At 47.4% G+C, this 19,044-nt stretch overlaps 3 protein-coding genes across 7 annotated transcripts; 2 read left to right on the forward strand and 1 right to left on the reverse strand.

Annotated features, from left to right (window-relative positions):
- Positions 1 to 7: 7 nt before the first annotated feature.
- TMX2 (thioredoxin related transmembrane protein 2) lies at positions 8 to 8,956 on the forward strand. Of its 5 annotated transcripts, none has more exons than XM_065881768.1 (8): positions 8 to 322; positions 5,186 to 5,246; positions 5,710 to 5,823; positions 6,091 to 6,167; positions 6,402 to 6,508; positions 6,687 to 6,752; positions 6,832 to 6,961; positions 8,070 to 8,956. In XM_065881768.1, exons 1-8 carry the CDS (start codon positions 134 to 136, stop codon positions 8,214 to 8,216), a joined length of 891 nt encoding a protein of 296 aa, XP_065737840.1. In that variant the 5' UTR covers positions 8 to 133; the 3' UTR covers positions 8,217 to 8,956. The 5 variants fall into 5 exon arrangements, with proteins under 5 accessions (XP_065737840.1, XP_065737839.1, XP_065737841.1 ...); XM_065881767.1 differs by having other exon boundaries at positions 134 to 322; positions 6,811 to 6,961; positions 8,070 to 8,216; XM_065881769.1 differs by lacking the exon at positions 5,710 to 5,823 and adding an exon at positions 2,019 to 2,041 and having other exon boundaries at positions 134 to 308; positions 8,070 to 8,216.
- A 374-nt stretch (positions 8,957 to 9,330) lies between these two features.
- Positions 9,331 to 11,081, forward strand: SELENOH (selenoprotein H). Its single transcript, XM_065882855.1, has 4 exons — positions 9,331 to 9,637; positions 9,725 to 9,870; positions 10,013 to 10,143; positions 10,909 to 11,081. Exons 1-3 carry the CDS (start codon positions 9,516 to 9,518, stop codon positions 10,111 to 10,113), a joined length of 369 nt encoding a protein of 122 aa, XP_065738927.1. The 5' UTR covers positions 9,331 to 9,515; the 3' UTR covers positions 10,114 to 10,143; positions 10,909 to 11,081.
- Positions 11,082 to 11,863: 782 nt separating this feature from the next.
- On the reverse strand, positions 11,864 to 17,047 carry BTBD18 (BTB domain containing 18). The gene is made up of 2 exons (XM_065883236.1): positions 16,924 to 17,047; positions 11,864 to 13,875 (listed from the first exon to the last, which is right to left on the reverse strand). Exons 1-2 carry the CDS (start codon positions 17,045 to 17,047, stop codon positions 11,864 to 11,866), a joined length of 2,136 nt encoding a protein of 711 aa, XP_065739308.1.
- Between the last annotated feature and the right edge of the window lie 1,997 nt (positions 17,048 to 19,044).

Raw genomic sequence — 19,044 nt, forward strand, 5'->3', positions numbered from 1 at the left:
CCAATCAGATATCTAATTCCGGGTCCAGAGGGGGTGCATCCGACACTGGGCCCAATGGAAGCCTCAATGGTGGGAGAGGCGGGACCAGACCTACGGACGCCGAAGAGCGGTCGGCGCCCCAAGGGCCGGAAAGATGGCGGTCCTGGCACCTTTAATTGCTCTAGTGTATTCAGTGCCGCGACTTTCACGATGGCTGGCCCGACCTTACTACCTTCTGTCAGCCCTGCTCTCTGCTGCCTTTGTACTCGTGAGGAAGCTGCCCCCTGTCTGCCACAGTCTCCCTACGCAACGCGAAGACGGTAACCCGTGTGACTTTGACTGGGTGAGCGACCCCCGCCTTAGGACCCCGCGACCTTGACTGTCCCTGCCCCTGCCCCTGTGATTGCATCCGGGAGCCCCGAGGTTTACCTTTTTGAGAACATCTGAGGTTCCGAGCCTCTAGCGGACTTAACAGACTATTAGGAGTGTAGGGCGTGGATCGTCATCGAGCCTAAACCTCTTGTTTAGAATGGGAAAACATCCGGTTAGCCTGCACAACAGCCCAAGTCTTCTCCCTTTTGAGTCCAAGCTCCTTTCTGTCTCACAGTTCACAGTCGACAACAGACCTACCCAAACTAGGCAAGTACACTGTTTGCCAGAGCTGCTCATTATGTAAAGCCTTTTGAGGAACCAGTGAGTTAAACAAGGCAAATAGTATACTTGTTTTATTGATGAAGAAATTGATCTAGGCGTGGTTAGGCGACTTGTCCAAGGTCACACAACTAGTGAGTGACTAGGACTTGAAACCACTCTTCGGCTATGGTATCAGCACGCTCTGTCAGCCATTGCTTAATTCAGTTAACAATTACTGAGTGAGGATTGTTAATGCTACGCACTGTGCTGCATCCTGGGGATGTAAAAATGAATAAAACTGTTAGGGCTATTGAAATGGAATTGTAAAAAATACATTGCAGAGAAATCTATCTCACGCCTCTTGCAGTATTCCCTGAGCTGGAGTGGAGAGACCACTCAGAAAAATAAGTTGAAGCTCTCTGACCTCTGCTGTGTAGCCGCATCTGTGTTCTGGGAAAGGAGGATCACCTGAGTTTTTGTCCTTTTTTCAAAGCCCCAAAATGAGCCTTGACCTTTAACAGAGCCCACTTCCTTACTTTTATTGTCCATCCCTTGTTTACTTTTTCATACTTCCTCTGTCCTTTCCCAGTGTTATTAATTAGCTCAAATGTAGCCATGCTACTTCAAAAGATTCTATTTTTATCTATACCACTTTGACCAAAATGAGACTCAAACATATAAGTGGATAGTAATAAAGATTTTAATAAAAGGAGGGACCTTTTATACAATAAATTTCTCTGTATTCTCTTGTCTTAATTATGTGCAGAATACTGTGTAAGGTTTTATATTTTCATATTACTCTGTTTTGTTTTTAAACTATGTAGGGTTTATGGCCAGTGTTTGTTTTCCTGGAAAATCTGTGTTTTGCTGATTTACCTTGGTGATTTGTAAATTAGAATATAAGGTAAATAATGTTAGCAATAACAGGTAAACTTCAAAATTTCAGTGGCTTAACAGAATAAAAGTTTATTTCTATTTTATTAAATAAAAAGAAAGAATCAAGTATTTTGCTTTTCCTCTACATACTGTCAGAGTAACCAAATAATTGATACAGAAAAATTTGAGCTAATGCAGAAGGAGTGATAGCATTTACAAGTCATGTAGCATTCTCGAATGCAATAATACATGTAGACAATGATCATCTAAAGCCATCAGATGAAAGGTTGCTATGTCCTCTGAAGTGATTCAGTAGGGAGTACCTAGTACCTCCTATGATATATTTTTGGCAAAAGATTTGGATTTCATTGTATTCACATCTCTAGATTTCGTTACCATTTTACAAGAATTATGGGAAATAGAGGATCATCATCGTCAGAACGCACACCATGAGTATTGCCAGCAGCCAAATCCAAGAAAGTCAGACAGTTGACAGTGCAAATGACTCAAGGTCTTCAACAGATAAATAGCCTGGGATAGAAAGGAAGAACAGGTATCCTTTCGAGATTAAAGAAGACCAAAGAAACACATTGGCCAAATGCAATTTGTGGTTCTTGCTTGCTTGTTCCTGATTTGAACAAACAACTGTACAAAGTTGTACAAAATCTAATACTTTGTTCTTTGAATTTGAATAAGGGCCAGGTATTAGATAACAATAAGTAATTATTGTTAATTTTGTCAGGTATGATAATGGTGTTTTGGTTTGTTTTAAAAAAGAAGTCCTTGGGACTTACCTGGTGGCGCAGTGGTTAAGAATCCACGAGCCAGTGCAGGGGACACGGGTTCAAGCCCTGGTCTGGGAAGATCCCACATGCCGTGGAGCAGCTAAGCCCGTGCACCACAACTACTGAGCCCACACGCCACAACTGCTGAAGCCCACGTGCCGCAACTACTGAAGCCCGTGTGCCTGGAGCCTGTGCTCCACAACAAGGGAAGCCACTGCAATGAGAAGCCCACGCACCGCAACAAAGAGTGGCCCGCCACTTGCTGCAACTAGAGAAAGCGCGTGCGCAGCCATGAAAACCCAGTGCAGCCAAAAATAAATAAATGAATAAAAATATTTTTAAAAAGTTCTTATCTGTAAGCAATACATACTGAAGTATTTACAGGTGAAAGGATGTAGTTGGAATTTGCTTTAAGTTCCTCCAGCAAAAGAAATGGGTAGCATAGATGAAATTGAACCATATTGGCAAGATATTACTATTGAAGCTGAGTAATAGGGGTTTATTAAGGTATTGTAGGGGTCAGAAAAGAGTTTTCCCTTTACCCTTCTGAGGTCTTGCCTGAGACCCCCTAATAAAAGACAGATTAAAGACAAATACAAACAAGTTTATTAACATGTATAACTTGTATACAGGGGAATACCCAGGGAAAAATCAGTAACTCAAAGAGGTGGCTTCCAGCTTATATGGCCTCTTCAACAAAGAATAATAAGTTTGTGGAGAAATGACAGGATGAAGGAAAGAGTTTTAGGCTTGCAAGAGCAGAAAACTGTGGAAAGGTAAACTAATGGTAGATAAAGGCTAGTTTGTTATGTAGATTCCTGTGGTGCTGTCTCCAGGTTGATAGGGTCTAAAGTTATCTCCCCTGATTAGTTTTGTCCTTGGTAAAGGTTGGAGGGACAGCTTTGAGAATTTGCGTCCTACCTTTCGACAGATAGGTAGAGGGCAGGGAGCTTTTCTTTATTCTACTTCTTCTGAATTGCCTTTAGACTCAAAATAATCCTTATGTCAAAGTGGCATATTTTGCTACCCTCAGTATCCTCTTTGCTTTTGTGTATTGTTTGAAAATTTCCTTAATAAAAAGCTTGAAAACAATGAATAAACAAGTGAACAACCAAGGGGGCTCAGGTTTATATAGTTATTCTGGAACCCTGTCTCATGCTGTCTTCAACTGATGGCCTTAAGATCATCCCAGCATCATCAAGTCAGCAGATGAAGAAAGAAAGCTGGACTGCAAGGGCATACATACCCTTTCTTATTTTATTTATTTATTTTTTGGTACACGGGCCTCTCACTGCTGTGGTCTCTCCTGTTGCGGAGCACAGGCTCCGGACGCGCAGGCTCAGCGGCCATGGCTCACGGGCCCAGCTGCTCCGTGGCATGTGGGATCTTCCCGGACCGGGGCACGAACCCGTGTCCCCTGCATCGGCAGGTGGACTCTCAACCACTGGGCCACCAAGGAAGCCCTACATACCCTTTCTTAACCACCTGGGCACAGAAGAGGCACATCACTTCCATTCACATTCCATTTAGGAGTACTAGTCACATGGTTCTCCCTAGATCCAAGGAGGGAGTCTACCTGCAGTATGCCCAGGAGAAAAAGGAAATAAGGTTTGGAGTATACGTGGCCAGTCCTTACCACAGACCCATTCTCTCTCTTAAGAGTATATTCCTTTTAGTCCTATCTCTGGTCTCCTGATTGGCCATACTTCCCTTTTTAAATTCATCTTTCCATAATTATAACTGCCAATTCGAATCCAGCTTCATTCTTGAAAACTCTTCCTAATTTCTACTCGGATGTAATATTTAGTAAGGTCTGTCACATTCCCTACCCCCCACTTTACATGTTCATTTCTAAATCCAGTCAGTTGCTTTTTGTTGGAGATTGGGGCTAAAAACCTAAGTCCCTGATTGCTAGCTGTAAATCGCAGTTAATTGGTTCTGTCTGAAGTAAAGATTTGGATCCCTGTATTATAAACAGAAAGGTATGGAAAGCCTCAGACCCTCCCCCTATACTTTCTCTCACAAAGTCCTTGTTATTTTTTTTTTTTTTTTTGCGGTACGCGGGCCTCTCACTGTTGTGGCCTCTCCCGTTGAGGAGCACAGGCTCTGGACGCGCAGGCTCAGCGGCCATGGCTCACGGGCCCAGCCGCTCCACGGCATGTGGGACCTTCCCGGACCGGGGCACGAACCCGTGTCCCCTGCATCGGCAGGCGGACTCCCAACCGCTGCGCCACCAGGGAAGCCCTGTTATTCTTCATTGCAGTCTTTACTCTTTGAAATTATGTCATGTTTATCGTCTGTCTCACTCATTCACACAGAGCTTACATTCTAGAAAGAGAAAGAACAGTAAGCCAAGGGTACTGAAAACGATCTTTGAGAGCTTTGAAAGGCCTCCTTCAGCTCTCAAATTATATTAAAGGTGCATGGATTATCACTATGAATATTAGGTGGAGAGGAATGATTTAACTTAAATTTTAAAAAATGGAATAACCATATGTTGTATGAATGGAATATTACTGAGAAAGTTTACCTGGAAAAGTTTTATTTTACCAGGGTCACACTGAGTTGATTGTAATATCTACAGTTTTATACCATATACTTTATATTAACTCTTTAATACTCATCTTATTTAATCCTCACAGCACCACTTTGAAATATTCAATCAAAGAAACCAAAGCTCAGAGGTTAAGTGCTTTGCTGAAGGGCACCAGCCAGTTTGTGGCAGGGATAGAACTGGAATGTAGATCTTCTGACTGGTGTTTTCCCCACTACACCTTAGCTGACTCCAGTTATTTCGCTATGGTTACCATTCCCAGTGTGGATCTCTGTTGGTTTTTATTACATATTTGGCTCCCTTACTCACCCAAATCATTTCTGTTCATGGCATTCCTGTCACTCTGATTCTGTTCCAGAGAGAAGTAGAGATCCTGATGTTCCTCAGTGCCATTGTAATGATGAAGAACCGCAGATCCAGTAAGTGTAGCCTGCTTCTCTGTCTCTCAAGATTAGGACTAGTGACCTCTGAGGTGCTTTCATCCATGTTATGAGAGGGGCGTTATTTGGTGAACTTGTCAATCATTCCGTGCCAAGGCTGAATTTGATCTTGGACTTTCTTTTTTTTTTTTTTGCGGTACGCGGGCCTCTCACCATTGTGGCCTCTCCCGTTGCGGAGCACAGGCTCCGGATGTGCAGGCTCAGTGGCCACGGCTCATGGGCCCAGCCACTCCGCGGGATGTGGGATCTTCCCGGACCAGGGCACGAACCCGTGTCCGCTGCATCGGCAGGCGGACTCAACCACTGCGCCACCAGGGAAGCCTGATCTTGGACTTTTATCCTCTTCCCCCTCTCCCATTTCAAAATACTCCAGGAACAGGGGCAAATAATAGGTCAAAGGAGCATGCAGCCCAACCTGACCTGTGACATCTCTGTGTTTCAGTCACCGTGGAGCAACATATCGGCAACATCTTCATGTTTAGTAAAGTGGCCAATGCGATTCTTTTCTTCCGCCTGGATATTCGCGTGGGCCTGCTTTATCTCACGCTCTGCATAGGTAAGGAGACCGCAAGACTTGGTTGTGGGAACCAAATTCCATCCCCAAATCAGGTTCTCCATAACCTTCTGCCATATCTTATACCTAATTAATTATGTGTGAGCCTCAGATGATAAGAATCTACAGAGATTTTAAGAGGAAGGGAATGTGTCTGTGTATGTCCACAAAATGCACTCTTTGGTGCTTGAAATCTTTGAGTTGCTTTGAAAGTAAATCCCCTGCCCAAGGCCTTATATGTTTCCTGTGACGACTTTTTTCTGTGTTTAGTGTTCCTGATGACATGCAAACCCCCGTTGTATATGGGCCCTGAGTACATCAAGTACTTCAATGATAAAACCATTGATGTGAGTACTCTTTCTCCCTCTGTTTCTTGGGTCCCTTGTGGGTGATTTTGTAGTTGTGCTCTCTCCTCACTAGGAGGAACAGCAGTGCTTCAGAATGGAAGTCAAGGGCACTCGTTCACTGTGGCATCTAGAGGAGAGGTATAGGGAAGCCAGGATGAGGAATTAGGTGCTAAAGTTGAATCTTTCCAGGAGCCTGTGTAATCCGGTTCACTGTTTGTTCTCTGTGTGTGACAGGAAGAGCTGGAGCAGGACAAGAGGGTCACTTGGATCGTGGAGTTCTTTGCCAATTGGTCTAATGACTGCCAGTCATTTGCTCCTATCTACGCTGATCTCTCCCTCAAGTGAGTAGGACAAAGGGAGGGATGACAGAAATTATACCTTCCCTCTTATTGTTTTTGGCCTTGATTTTTGCATATTGCAACCAAAGGCACTCCCACCCCCATCCCCAAATATCTGTACTTCTACTTCATTGATTCATTCTCTCTTCTTTCACCGTGTTAAATAATATATTCTTCTCAGGTACAACTGTACAGGGCTAAATTTTGGGAAGGTGGACGTTGGACGCTACACTGATGTTAGTACACGGTATGTAAGGGCCTGGGCAGGGGATCATTCAGAGTGATATACACAGATGCATTTACAGAGCACCTTCTGGGCCCTGTAGGTACCAAGTGAGCATGTCACCCCTCACCAAGCAGCTCCCTACCCTGATCCTATTCCAAGGTGGAAAGGAGGTCATGCGGCGGCCACAGATTGACAAAAAAGGACGAGCTGTCTCTTGGACTTTCTCTGAGGTATATGCAAGAGTGGGCAAGTTTTGGAGGAGGGTGTGGAACAGTAGGTAAGTTTTAGAGCCTAACCTGGGTTTAATTCCTAGTTCTGCTACTTGCCCATAAACATTGAGAGTGTGGACTAGTTATTAGACCTCATTCATGAATTCACTTAGCAGATTTATACTGTTTCTACCATGTGCCAGACATGGTAGTACTGGGCAACAATTATTTGTTAAGATTTAGTCTCAATGGCTCTTGTACCTATAGTCTTTTTCCTTGGCAGTACATTGGAGATGGTAGCACTTGGCTCACAGGTTTTGTTTTGCAGGTTACATTAAATAATGTAACCATAATTCTTGGCACAGTGACCGGCACATAATACGTATATATCAGTTGAGTTTTCCAGGTACCCAAAAAAGGACAGCTGGGTTAGAGTAGATTCCTGTCCTTTGCTTCCTCCTTTCCTAGACCGTGTCTAAATACAATTGACCCTTGAACAAATGGGTTAGAACTGTGTGGGTCTGCTTATGTGGACATTTTTCAATAGTAACTACAGGGCTTCCCTGGTGGCTCAGTGGTTAAGAATCCGCCTGCCAATGCAGGGGACACGGGTTCGAGCCCTGGTCCGGGAAGATCCCACATGCAGCAGAGCAACTAAGCCCATGAGCCACAACTACTGAGCCTGCGCTCTAGAGCCCGCGAGCCACAACTACTGAGCCCACGTGCTGCAACTACTGAAGCCTGCGCGCCTAGAGCCCATGCTCTGCAACAAGAGAAGCCACCGCAACGAAGAGTAGCCTCCGCTCACCACAACGAGAGAAAGCCCGTGCGCAGCAACAAAGACCCAACACAGCCAAAATAAATAAATAAATTTATTTAAAAAAAAAAAAAGTAAGTACAGCACTACACGATCTATGAGGTTGGTTGAAGCCGCCACACTTGTGGAACCACGGATTCAGAGGAACTGTGGATACGGAAGGCGGACTCTAAGTTATAGGTGGATTTTTGACTGTAAGAAGGGTTGGCGCCCCTAACCCCACACCTTTGTTTAAGGGTCAACTGTACTTACTTCCCAGACATGACACCCCCTTCCAACCTGAACCCTGATGTGTGCACCTCTTTTGCACAGGAGAATGTGATCCGAGAATTCAACTTGAATGAGCTATATCAACGGGCCAAGAAGCTATCAAAGGCTGGAGATAATACCCCCGAGGAGCATCCTGTGGCCCCAGTGCCCACTGCAGTGCCAGATGGGGAGAGCAAGAAGGACAAATAGGATCCCTGCCTTCAGTACTTCATCTCCTGTCAGTCCCAGGCACCTCTGAGGCCCTGCCCTTTCTGTAGCCACAAGCGTTGCCTGAGGCCTTGGCCTTTTTTTTTTTTTTTTCCCTGTTTGGCTCTGCCTAGGAGGGGCAGGATATTGCTTCTGATTTTTAAGAGGCATCCAGGGAAATGACAGGTGTCCTCCAGGAAGGCCTCTACTGCTGTGGTCTGCTATTTGACTGGAAGGAGGGAAAGATCTTATATGGTGGAGGGAGAAATGCTTTCCTTCCAAGCTTGGGCCAGTGTGTCAACTGCTGTGTGCTGGCCACACATCTCCATCACACGCTGGTTTCATTATTCCTCATAGTGGATATACACAGCCTGCTTAGATTAGATTAAACCCTAACATAACAGGCCAAGATGCAGAGTTAGTGCTAAGATTTTTCCCTCAAGACTCTTGCTTCTTTAAGCCCTTTTGGCTTGGTCTGTGGCCTATATTTAAAAAGTATAAGCCTGTCACTGGTCCCAAGGAGAAACCTTTAACCACAGAGTTTTCTCATTGAAAATATTATTGAATAATCTCCCTATTTTATGGAGATTGGGAGGAAGGGGAATAGAAGTTTGAGACTTCCTTTGTGTGGTGGGCCCTGGAGGAGAAGGCCCCTGGGCAGGGTCTCACTTACCCTCCTGCGTCCTCCCCACACCCAGTTGATGGTTTTCCATAATAAAGAGACTGGAATTTACTTTTGATTGCGCCTTTGTGTGTTATTCATGTATTAGAAAAGCTAGGCAACTGCAGAGGAGTTGTCCACCTTAATTTCAAAGGGCATCCTGATCAGTTTCACCAAGTGCTGTACGTCGGTCCCCAGGATTGCGAAAAGCTGGAGAAGGTTTAGATTCCCTAACCCTAGAGTTAAGTTGTCTTGGTTTGGGATTGGTCCGCGGGTCCCCGGAAGGAGGTTTTGGGTAGGGATCGTGATGCACACCATTTAGCTGGTCGCGCGGTTACAGAAAAGCCTGTGTGAAGCCAGGCTCGTTGTCAGAGCTGCCCGCCCCCCCCCCCAGCACTGGTGGCTCGGTCTGGAGCCTACCTCCCCCGTCTCTACGTGCTGAGTGGCTCTGCCCGAAGGCCCCGCCCCCAGGCCACGTGGGCGCCCACCGCCACGCTTTCTGCAGTTTAAGAGGTTTTGTTTGGAGAGCCGAGTGGGTTGCGGTTTGGATCTTGGAGCTTGGCTGGCCTCTCCTCGGTGGCCGCGTCTCCACCCTATTCCCGCCCCAGGTCGGCTCGGTTCCCAGCCGGGCTCCAGGCGCCATGGCTTCCCGCGGGAGGAAGCGGAAGGCCGAGGCGGCGCTGGCCGCAGCGGCCGAGAAGCGGGAGAAGCCGGCTAGCAGCCAGAAGGGAGTGGAGGAGGCGAGCGTCGTTATCGAGCATTGGTGAGGGGTTCTGGGGGGTAATGGGGGGCGGGCAAGGGCGCCGCAGACCAAGGGTCCCAGTCTCTGACCTCCCCCATCTCTCCTTAGCATGAGCTGACGCGTCTACGGGCGCAACGCCGCGGCCCTGAGCCAGGCGCTGCGCCTGGAGGCCCCGGAGCTTCCAGTGAAGGTGAACCCTACCAAGCCCCGGAGGGGCAGCTTCGAGGTGACACTGCTGCGACCCGACGGCAGCAGTGAGTGACGGCCCGCGGCGGGGCGTTGGGGGGCATGGATCCGAGGCGAGGAAGCGCTGGTCTCAAACCGCCGCCGCCTCATGATTTCGGGGACTTGCTGGTGGATTGCAAAGTAATTTCGCTTCACGTGCACTTTTCCCAGGTGCGGAGCTCTGGACTGGGATTAAGAAGGGGCCCCCACGCAAACTCAAGTTCCCTGAACCTCAAGAGGTGGTGAAGGAGCTGAAGAAGTACCTTTCGTAGGGAGGTTTGGGCAGAAGTCCTCACGCTGAGGTTTGATATGGGAAATGGGGGAGAGTGGACTGATCTTGGTGTGGCTATTGGCGGAGCAGCACTTACTGTTAAACCCCTTATTTCACACAGGACCTACATTTTCATAATTCTTTTCTGCTCTCAGGATTTCCTCTAGTGGGAATACCTCTTCCCCTTACTGGTGGGAAAAACTGAAGTACGCAAAAAATGATTTCTATCCAGTGTGCCCTTTGCTAATTCCATGTTTCATTTCATTGTCTTTGAGCTAAGTCGTGGAATACCGATGGTAATGTAAATGATTATAAAAATGCAAATTGTGTCCTTAGACGATGCAGTTAATTGTTGCCCTTGGGGTGTAGACCAGTTTTACATATTTAAAAAAACTCATTTTCCTGTAAATCCCACTTATTTATTGGGGATTCCCTTATTTATCGGTAAGGGTTATAATTCTCCCCTTTCCTGATCAAATCTTTGTGTAACTTCAGGTATGCCTACTCCTGTCCTCTTGTCTTTTTTGTTACTGGTGTGTTGTTTCTGTTACCACCCCATGTAATAACCCTGCATTGTAGTCCTCTCACGCCTGGTCACAGGATTTGACCTTGTCTTTATCCCTAGTGCTTTATAGAGTGCTTTGGCATGTTGTCAGGCACTTGATACGTTGAGGGAGATGTGGGGGGAGGATGCAGTCCTTGAGCTCTCCTGGGTTTGTGGGTTCAAGGGAGGAGGGCTGGCCATATGATTGCCTGGAGCCCTTCTCTAACTTTTTTCCCACTCTCATTTTCACAGCCTCTGTCCCTGGTGATGTTGGAGCATTTATGACGGGACATGGCCAAACTTCAGTCATGTGCCTGAAGCTGTGGTTTCTTCTCCAGAAACGGTGGTTCAGTTGTGAGGCAATCCTCTAGTAAGGCACTGAAAAGTTCTTGGATTGGTTTCATAAAAATTAAAGTATTTGAGTTTGATATCTATGAGTAATGAAGTAAAACTTAATCTTATGGTAAAGGGATGCCCTAAGCCAGCCTTATGGGATTGGTCCCCCTTGTGTTTTTCATAACCTAAGGTCACCAATTAACCTGGAACTCCTGTGGTCCCTGTTAAAGCATGTGAAATACTTGTAAAAACTATGGGGAAAAACTAAATAATTTCTTTTTAAAACAGCAGCTGTTATCTTTTTCAACTCACTTCTCCGAAGTGATGATGGAAGTACATCTTCCTGGCCCCTGTGGAGGTTCTGGCTAGACTAACCATACTGGCAGTGACTAAGCCACGCATATTAGGTACTAGACAATATCCTGTCACTCCCACCCACTTAGTGTTCCATCCCAGCATTGCTTCACACCTCCTTGTGGAACATTTTCTCTCCCACAGAACCCCCACCACAGAGGGCTGGTCTTTCTCAGCTCTTCCTGAATCAGTTATTAGATGCCTCTTGACCTGGGAGAACTGGCTTTGGCTGTTGGCTATTACCTATGACCCACTAGAGTTGTGACACACAGTTTATTGTTTCACTTGTCACTAACTGCAAAATAGATTATAAAGAGGTAAGATGGTTCAAGTTCATAATTTTCTACTCATGGAACGATTTTTGCCTGCCTCCAAAAGCCTGGGGAGGGAAGGAGAGCTGGGGGTGTATCTGCCTCTTGTGCTAAGAGGACAGGGCATGTGCCAGCCCGCCCGTGTACCTTCTGTTAGCCAACATTTCCCACCCTCCCAGTCCCTCTAACCTGCCCTCCCCACTCCATTACGTTAGTATGTCCACCTCTGTTTCTGACTCTGAGGAAGGGTCGGGCCATACGGAGGGAATACTCATGGGCTCAATCCCCTCTGACATCGAGTCCACCACATCAATCTCTTCCTCTTCAGGGCTAGCAGGAAGTGGATCCAACAACTCAGAGTTGCCAAATCCCTCCTTGCTTGCCTCTGGAGCAGGGTATAATACTTCATCCGTAGTTAGGGACACTTCCAGCCCAGTCTCCACCCAGTTTGAACAGGGAGGTGAGAGGTCCCCATAGGACCTTTGGGGAGGGTCAAGGGAGTTGATGTGGAAAAGTTTGTCTCTCTGACCATCCAGTGGCTGGGAGCTGGGAATTTCCAGGTCTGGAGTCCAAGAGCCTCCCATTGAAAGCACCTCCCCTTCACTCACCTCAGAGGGCATGACAAGGGGGCTAAAAGGCTCAATTGGCCCTTTGTTCTCACCAGCAGGTTCCTTTTCCAATCCTGTGATTTCCCTGGGCCAGAGCTCCACGTCTGGCAAACACCATTCTTCCCCTTCAATCCAGTTCTTTCCTGTTTCTGTCAGGTGATAACTAGGGGTCCTGCAGCCCTCAGCCCGGGGACTCTCCAGAGACCCTATGGGTGGCTCGATGTCTGAGCCACAGAGCATGAAGTCCAGGATTTCCTCCAGCTCGCTGGTGGCAGCAGCACTGGTGATTCGGTACTCCTCAGCCTCGCACGGCTGCCCGAGCAGGGCTGTGTCAAATGCATAGGGCTCTCTGCAGTCAATATCCAATCCCGGTTCCTTCCCTATCAGCTCTGGACTGGACCCAAACCCGGACTTCACCACTGGGTTGTCTGGGGAGCGGCCAGCACAGAGCAGAATGTCTTGTAGCCTAGAGTGCATGGGGGAGTCCTCACACAGGTCTATTCTAGCAGATGTCACTTCCTGCTCATCACCTGAGGACGGCTGAGTCCCTGGAGGCTCTTTTGAGTCTTCAGGTTCTGGGATCTGAGGGCTATCTTGAGAGTTTTTGAGGGGAGGCTCTTGAACTACCTCCCAGCAGGTCCCGTTGACGATCTTGCGAAGCTTCACTCTGCCGACCTGCCCCTCTGCAGGGTCTGAGTTAGGTGCCCTGACCTCAGGGCTCTGCTTCCTGTTCCCAGCCGACTTTCCAAGACCAGATTGGCTTGGGGTGCTCTGTAGAGGACTAGTTCGCCCTGTTTTCTGCTTGTCCTCTGGTGCTTCTTTCTTTATACTCTTCTGCCGCCAGAGACGCCGGCCAGGGGCTGGGGGTACTGAGCTGGGTCCACTTAAAAGGCCGGCAGGCTTGGACGTACAGACGTCAAGAGACAGCTTTGAGCGGCTCAGCCTGATCTTCCTGGGCAACAGTCGCTCGTCCACAGAGGCGTACAAGCTGGGTGGGGAAAGTGCTGTAGGACCAAGGGCAGAGTAACTTTTGTTCTCTTTAGGTCCCTGACTGTGGCTTGATGGTGAAGAGCCTTTTTCTTGTGGAGTTGGGCAGGCTCTGGCCTTCCTCTTGAGCAGAAGCGTGCCCGACCGGTTCTCTGTGTTCTGTCGGTTGTTCTCCTGGGGCCCCTCCTCCTTCCCCGAGGACTTCAATCTCACTGCCCCAAGAGGACAGGGAGTCTGGGTAACAGGTAGTGGAGTTCGTGGGCGGCAGATGGATGCCACCACCCTGGCAGAGATGGGAGCAGCACTTGGAGGTTGTAGGCACTCCCTGTTCAGTCTTCGACCCTGAGGGGCCTTCACCAACTTCCCACCCTCTAGATGGAGGGATTCTAGCTCAGATACACGGAGCTGCCGGGCAGCAGAAAGCACATCCTGGGCTTCTTCTCGAGATACTTCCATCTCTGAGGTATACAGGAAGTCCACCAGCTTCCTAAGTGTCCTGATCTTCAGGCCCCCCAGCTCGAGCACCACCTTCCGACCCTGAGCTGGCCTCTCCCGCTCCAGGCGCTCTGTGAAGAAGGGGCTGCAGGCCGAAAGGATGCAGCAATGGGCTGGGACTGCCTCACCTGGAGGGAAACCCAAACACTTTTTATGTGTCTCATGCCGACTGGCATGTTCACAGGTTAAGCACAGACATTACTACCTAAATGTGCTGCCTCTTCTCAGTTTCCCTCCACATTAGTTGAAGGATAAATTTAGTTCTGCCTGCCTGGAACATTCTGCCATTACCTAGTTAACTCAGTTTTTACCTATTTTAGGCTTTCAGAAAGGCTTCCCCCACCCTACCCCGTCTGGGTTAGGTGCTCTGCAGCTATCGTAGCATTCAGCTATCTGCGCTGTAAGTGTCCATCTCCTTCACTAAACTGTAATCTCTGTGAGGACAGAGACCGTGTCTGTCTTGCTCACTGAAGTATATAGCCCGTGCTTGACACAAAGTAGGGGATCAAATACCTGCTGAGTAAATGTTTTTGACTCACACAAGAGTTTAAAACTTTCTATAGAAGCTGCTTGTGGTCTAACAGATCATGAGCTCTGGGTATGGATGATCAGGGCTCAGTTCTCTCCTGAGCTCTCTTCACTGCCTGGTATCCACTGTCCTGAACAACCTTCTCATTTTATGGGCACTTCATGGGCAATTTCCATCTCTCCAATGGCTTCAGTTACCAAAGGCTTGCTGATGACTCCCAGATTCTACACCTGCCCAGGTATCTTTTCTGAGATATTAAGCATGCCGTAGCCTGCATGACTACATGGAGGTCCCACAAGTACCTCCAATGTAATCTTTCTAGAAAGTGAACTCATCATTCCCCACACTCCAAAACTTCCCAATTTTTACTTCAAAATAAGATGGCACATTCATCCAATTACCCAGGCCTGAAAACCAGAAGTCATATTTGATTCTTTTCTCTTACCCACTGCATCTAGTCAAACATTAAGTTTTTTAAAAAAGCTAATACTTCTTGAGTCCTTATTATGTGCCAGGCGTCTGAGGATTTTAGCAGCATTAATTCATTCAATCTTCACTGCAACCTTGTGGGGTAGCTGTCATTACAGATGAGTAAACTGTGGCATAGTGAAGTAACATGCCCACAATTACAGTTAAGGAGCAGGGACAAGGTTTGAACCCAGGGCTACAGTCTATGCTCTTAACTGCAGCAAGTTTTGTAAATTCTCTTGAATAGCTCATAAACTATATATTTCTTTCTATTCTCAGTGCCTTAGTTCAGGCCATTCCCTCTCTCCTGGATTCCAAAATAGCCTCCTATCTGGGCTCAATAACAATCTAATAATTCTCATTGCAGCCCCAGTGCTGTTTCTAAAGCAGTTAGGACCTTCTTGAAACCTTTAAATACATTTCTCAGTGTGCTGAGGATAAGACCAACTTCCTTGGTATGACACTTCAGACCTGCTGATCTCTCTAGCCACACCTCTGATCAATACACTCATAGTCTGTGCTCTAGCCATAATGAACCACTCGCAAATCCCTGGTCACGTGTGTACATCTCTGTACATGCTGTTTTCTCTGCCTGGGAAAATCTTACCCATTTCCTCCTACTTCTATGTGTCCTTCACAACTCACCTATGGGGTTATTTATTTATTTATTTTTAACAGTTGATTTTTTTTTTAATTTATTTTTTGGCTGCATTGGGTCTTCGTTGCTGCGCGTGGGCTTTTCTCTAGTTGTGGTGAGCCGGGGCTACTCTTCGTTGCGGTGCGCGGGCTTCTCATTGCGGTGGCTTCCCTTGTGAAGCGTGGGCTCTAGGCGTACGGGCTTCAGTAGTTGTGGCACGCGGGCTCAGCAGTTGTGGCTTGCGGGCTCTAGAGCACAGGCTCAGTAGTTGTGGCGCACGGGCTTAGTTGCTCCGTGGCATGTGGGATCTTCCCGGACCAGGGCTCGAACCCGTGTCCCCTACATTGGCAGGCAGATTCTTAACCACTGCGCCACCGAGGAAGTCCCCTATGGGGTTATTTCCTCCAAGAAATTGTCCCTAACACCCATCCCCCAACCTACTCAAGTCTGTGAAGGATGCTCCTCTTTTGTGCTCCTGTATCAGCTTATACTCACCCCAATGTTATACTGCCCGGTTATCTGGATGCACTGGTTATTTGAACGTCTCCCCTTTACGTGGTTTCCTTACGAGGATGGACTTACCTTCATATATGCTGTATGTATGGCATATATATATATACCTTCATATATACTATATATACTTCATATATACTATATGCCATGCTAGTAAAGTACACCGGGCAGTTGAAACTTTTTATGTTTATTTTGAATTAAGGAATGCATCCCAACTCTGCACTTCCTAAGAGAACCAACAGACAAGTCACTTAACTCTCTAGGGCTCAATTCACTCATCTGTACTGCTGGAACCATGTAACATTCCACATCTCACAAGGCTGTTATAAGAATCAAATGAGACACTAAACTGTGCTATATGTACTCTGCAAACTGTAGAGTGTTACACAGTGTTGGCTGTCATAATCCTTTTTGATAAATGAAGAAAGTGAACTGGAAAGAGGTGAAGTTACTTGCTCATTTGTTACTGTTAGTAACAAAACTAGGACTTAAACTCGGACTCCTAGTCTTAGGCCTTTTACACTATACCAGGCTCTACCCCAAGCTGACTTAACGTTTCAAGTGTAAAGGGAAGGGGTGGAAATAAGCTATATGTTTTTAGGTTTAACAACAAAACAATAAAAGCCATCAATTTGAAGACAAGAAAAAAGGAAAATATGTAATAGTATCATTTAAGTAAGTATCTAATACTTACATTGTGCTTCGTACGTTAAAAGTACTGTTCTAAGTGCTTTACTTATGTTAACTCAACGTTCACAACCATCCCACTACGGTGTATCCATGTTTTACCGAATTTCTGTGCTTACAAAACTTTATAATTAGTTTCATTTTTTAAGAGAAGGGGCATAATCTCACTTTCACTCATTGAAAAATGTACCTGTCCTAGAAACAGCTCTTTACCAAATAGCTTACAGCACTCAAAGGCAATAATTACACACTTTCCTGGTTTTGTCCTTCACTGCTTGGCCCTGAAGTCATTTTATCTTAGTCTATGGTGAGTTTTCAATTGAGTCCCTACTAGTCTCTTACCTTCTGCCTGCAGAAGGACATCACAGAACACACCACTCTGTTGCTGGTGATGAAGCTGCAGAAAAGCTAGCCGGAGGAACCGGGGATTCCTGTATAGGATTTTGGGACTGGCAGGAGAGGACATGTTGGTCTCTTAACAAACCTAGGTTTTCATGGATCAGATTCCTGTGGGTGAAATAATACCTTTCAGAAGCACAATTATACCTAATTTTTTTTTTTTTTTGTCTTTGAAATGACAGGGAAATTTTGAAAGTGGGAGACAAAAGCATGAGTTGAGGAACCGTAAGCCCAGGCATTGTGCCAAGGGTGTCTCAAGAAAGAACATCCTAGTGGTTACAGGTGGGAGCTCAGAAACAGCCTAGATTTGAATCTCAGCTCTGTGATTTATTAGCTTAGCTGTATCATTTCAGGCAAATGACCTAACTTCTCTGGGTCTTACTTTTCTCATCTAGGAAATGGGAATTATAACAGTCCTGTACTTACCTCGTAAGGCTGTTTTAGAGATTTAATGAGTCCATTTTACCAAACTGCTTAGTACTGTGTCTGGCACGAAACTAGCACTCCAAAAATGGAGTTGTTATTATCCTTAAACCTTCCTCATTCACATTGCCAGAAACTCAACTCCTATGGCGCTCACTACTCATATTCTTCCTGAGCACCACATTTCTGAGTTTCATGGGTATATACTTCCCCAATTTAACACATTTTAACAAAACGCTATGGAGTATTAAATGACCTCTAGGAAGCCGTACACACCTCCTTTTCTCTGCGCTCACTCTATCACACTAACCAGCAGAGGGTGCACAGTAAGGAAAAGAAGCTGCTGGACTTGGCGGGAAGGTCTCTCACAGCAGTAAGAATATTGCCACCGTGGGTTCGGATGTTCTTGACCGAAGTGAGCCTGACTCCACCTGGAAATGGGCAAAGAATCTGGCCTTTAGGTTTGTCAATCTGGTCAGTTCTCTGGCTAACAATAAAGCAAGGATAATTAAGCGTTCTACCCCTCCCAACACAAGCTGGGTATTCTGACTTCAGGCTCACTACGTCTCCAGCTTTTTGCACTGAGATCTCCACACTCACTGCACAGCTGGTGCTCCTTCCCTGGCACGCAGTTTTCTGTCAGGTGGCACAGAAGCTCCAAACAGTTCACGTCAAACTATCAGGAAAGAAAAGAGTGGAAAGGTAAATAAGAAACTGTAGGCTCAGTTCCATCCCAGCCAGATAGATGGGGATATGGAGGATGGCAGCTGTTGCAAGGGCCCAGAGGTGGGCCCTGGGGAAGCTTCCCAATCCACCAGCACTGGGCCTTGTCCCCAGACCCAACCTGGAAGAGCTCTGCGGCAGGAGGTGCTCCTGCTGTCCTCTCCGTGCTTGGGTCCTCGGTCCGGCCTGCCTTGCTTCCTCCCAAGGTCCAGGCTCTCGCGGGACGCGGCTGGGGGTGGGGGTGGGGTTTAGCAAAGCTGCACAACGTCCTGAGGGTTCTCCCCATCCAGAACCAAGGGAATCGGGGTTGGCAGGGGAAAGCAGGGCTTCAGGGAAGGCCCTGCAAAGCTGGGCGCCTCGGCCCAACTCCTTTGAAGAGAGAGCTCTCGGCGCAAAGGTTTCTGGGAATGGAGCGTGGGGATCCCGGAGGCCCTGATTCAAGGCTCACCCAACACCGTCACCTCCGGCCGCACGGGCTTTGCAGCCACTCCCTGGTGCCCTCGTCCTGCCGCAGGCTCGGGGATCCTTATGCACTGGGAAGTGGTGACAGCGAAAGCCTGAGGCCACGCGGCCGGTGCCACACACCTCGCGCCACCTTTCCGCTCACCGCACGTCGCGGCCCCGACGTCCTTCCTCCTCCCCCAGCTCGCGGGCCTACGTCTGCCCGAATACGGTATCCCCATTGGCCGAGGCTCCTCAAAGAGCCAATCACAGGACTAGCGCTTTGGGCGGGAGGCTAAGTCTCGAGGGACTTGGAGGCTGCGGGAAAGCGGTAGGGCTGCAAGAGGAAGGGGGAAGGGCCCGCTCGGAAGGAATTCTTCTGGAAGCCAGCCTCGTCCTCTGTACCCGATGAAAACACACGGAAAAGAGGCTCAGGACTCCCAACAGGGCAGGCTCCAAGGTGGTAGAAGGGCATCT

Source organism: Phocoena phocoena, chromosome 8 (genome assembly GCF_963924675.1).
Source record: "Phocoena phocoena chromosome 8, mPhoPho1.1, whole genome shotgun sequence".
Classification (NCBI taxonomy): Eukaryota; Metazoa; Chordata; class Mammalia; order Artiodactyla; family Phocoenidae; genus Phocoena; species Phocoena phocoena.

Bases quoted from the DNA above. Each gene is read 5' to 3' on its own strand.
- BTBD18 (XM_065883236.1), bottom strand. From the start codon at position 17,047: ATGTCCTCTCCTGCCAGTCCCAAAATCCTATACAGGAATCCCCGGTTC. The intron at 13,876-16,923 runs GTAAGAGACTAG...GTTTCCCTCCAG, and splicing joins TGTCCTTCTGCAGGCAGAAG to GTGAGGCAGTCCCAGCCCAT.
- TMX2 (XM_065881767.1), top strand. From the start codon at position 134: ATGGCGGTCCTGGCACCTTTAATTGCTCTAGTGTATTCAGTGCCGCGA. The intron at 5,824-6,090 runs GTAAGGAGACCG...TTCTGTGTTTAG, and splicing joins TTATCTCACGCTCTGCATAG to TGTTCCTGATGACATGCAAA. The intron at 6,962-8,069 runs GTATATGCAAGA...TCTTTTGCACAG, and splicing joins TCTCTTGGACTTTCTCTGAG to GAGAATGTGATCCGAGAATT.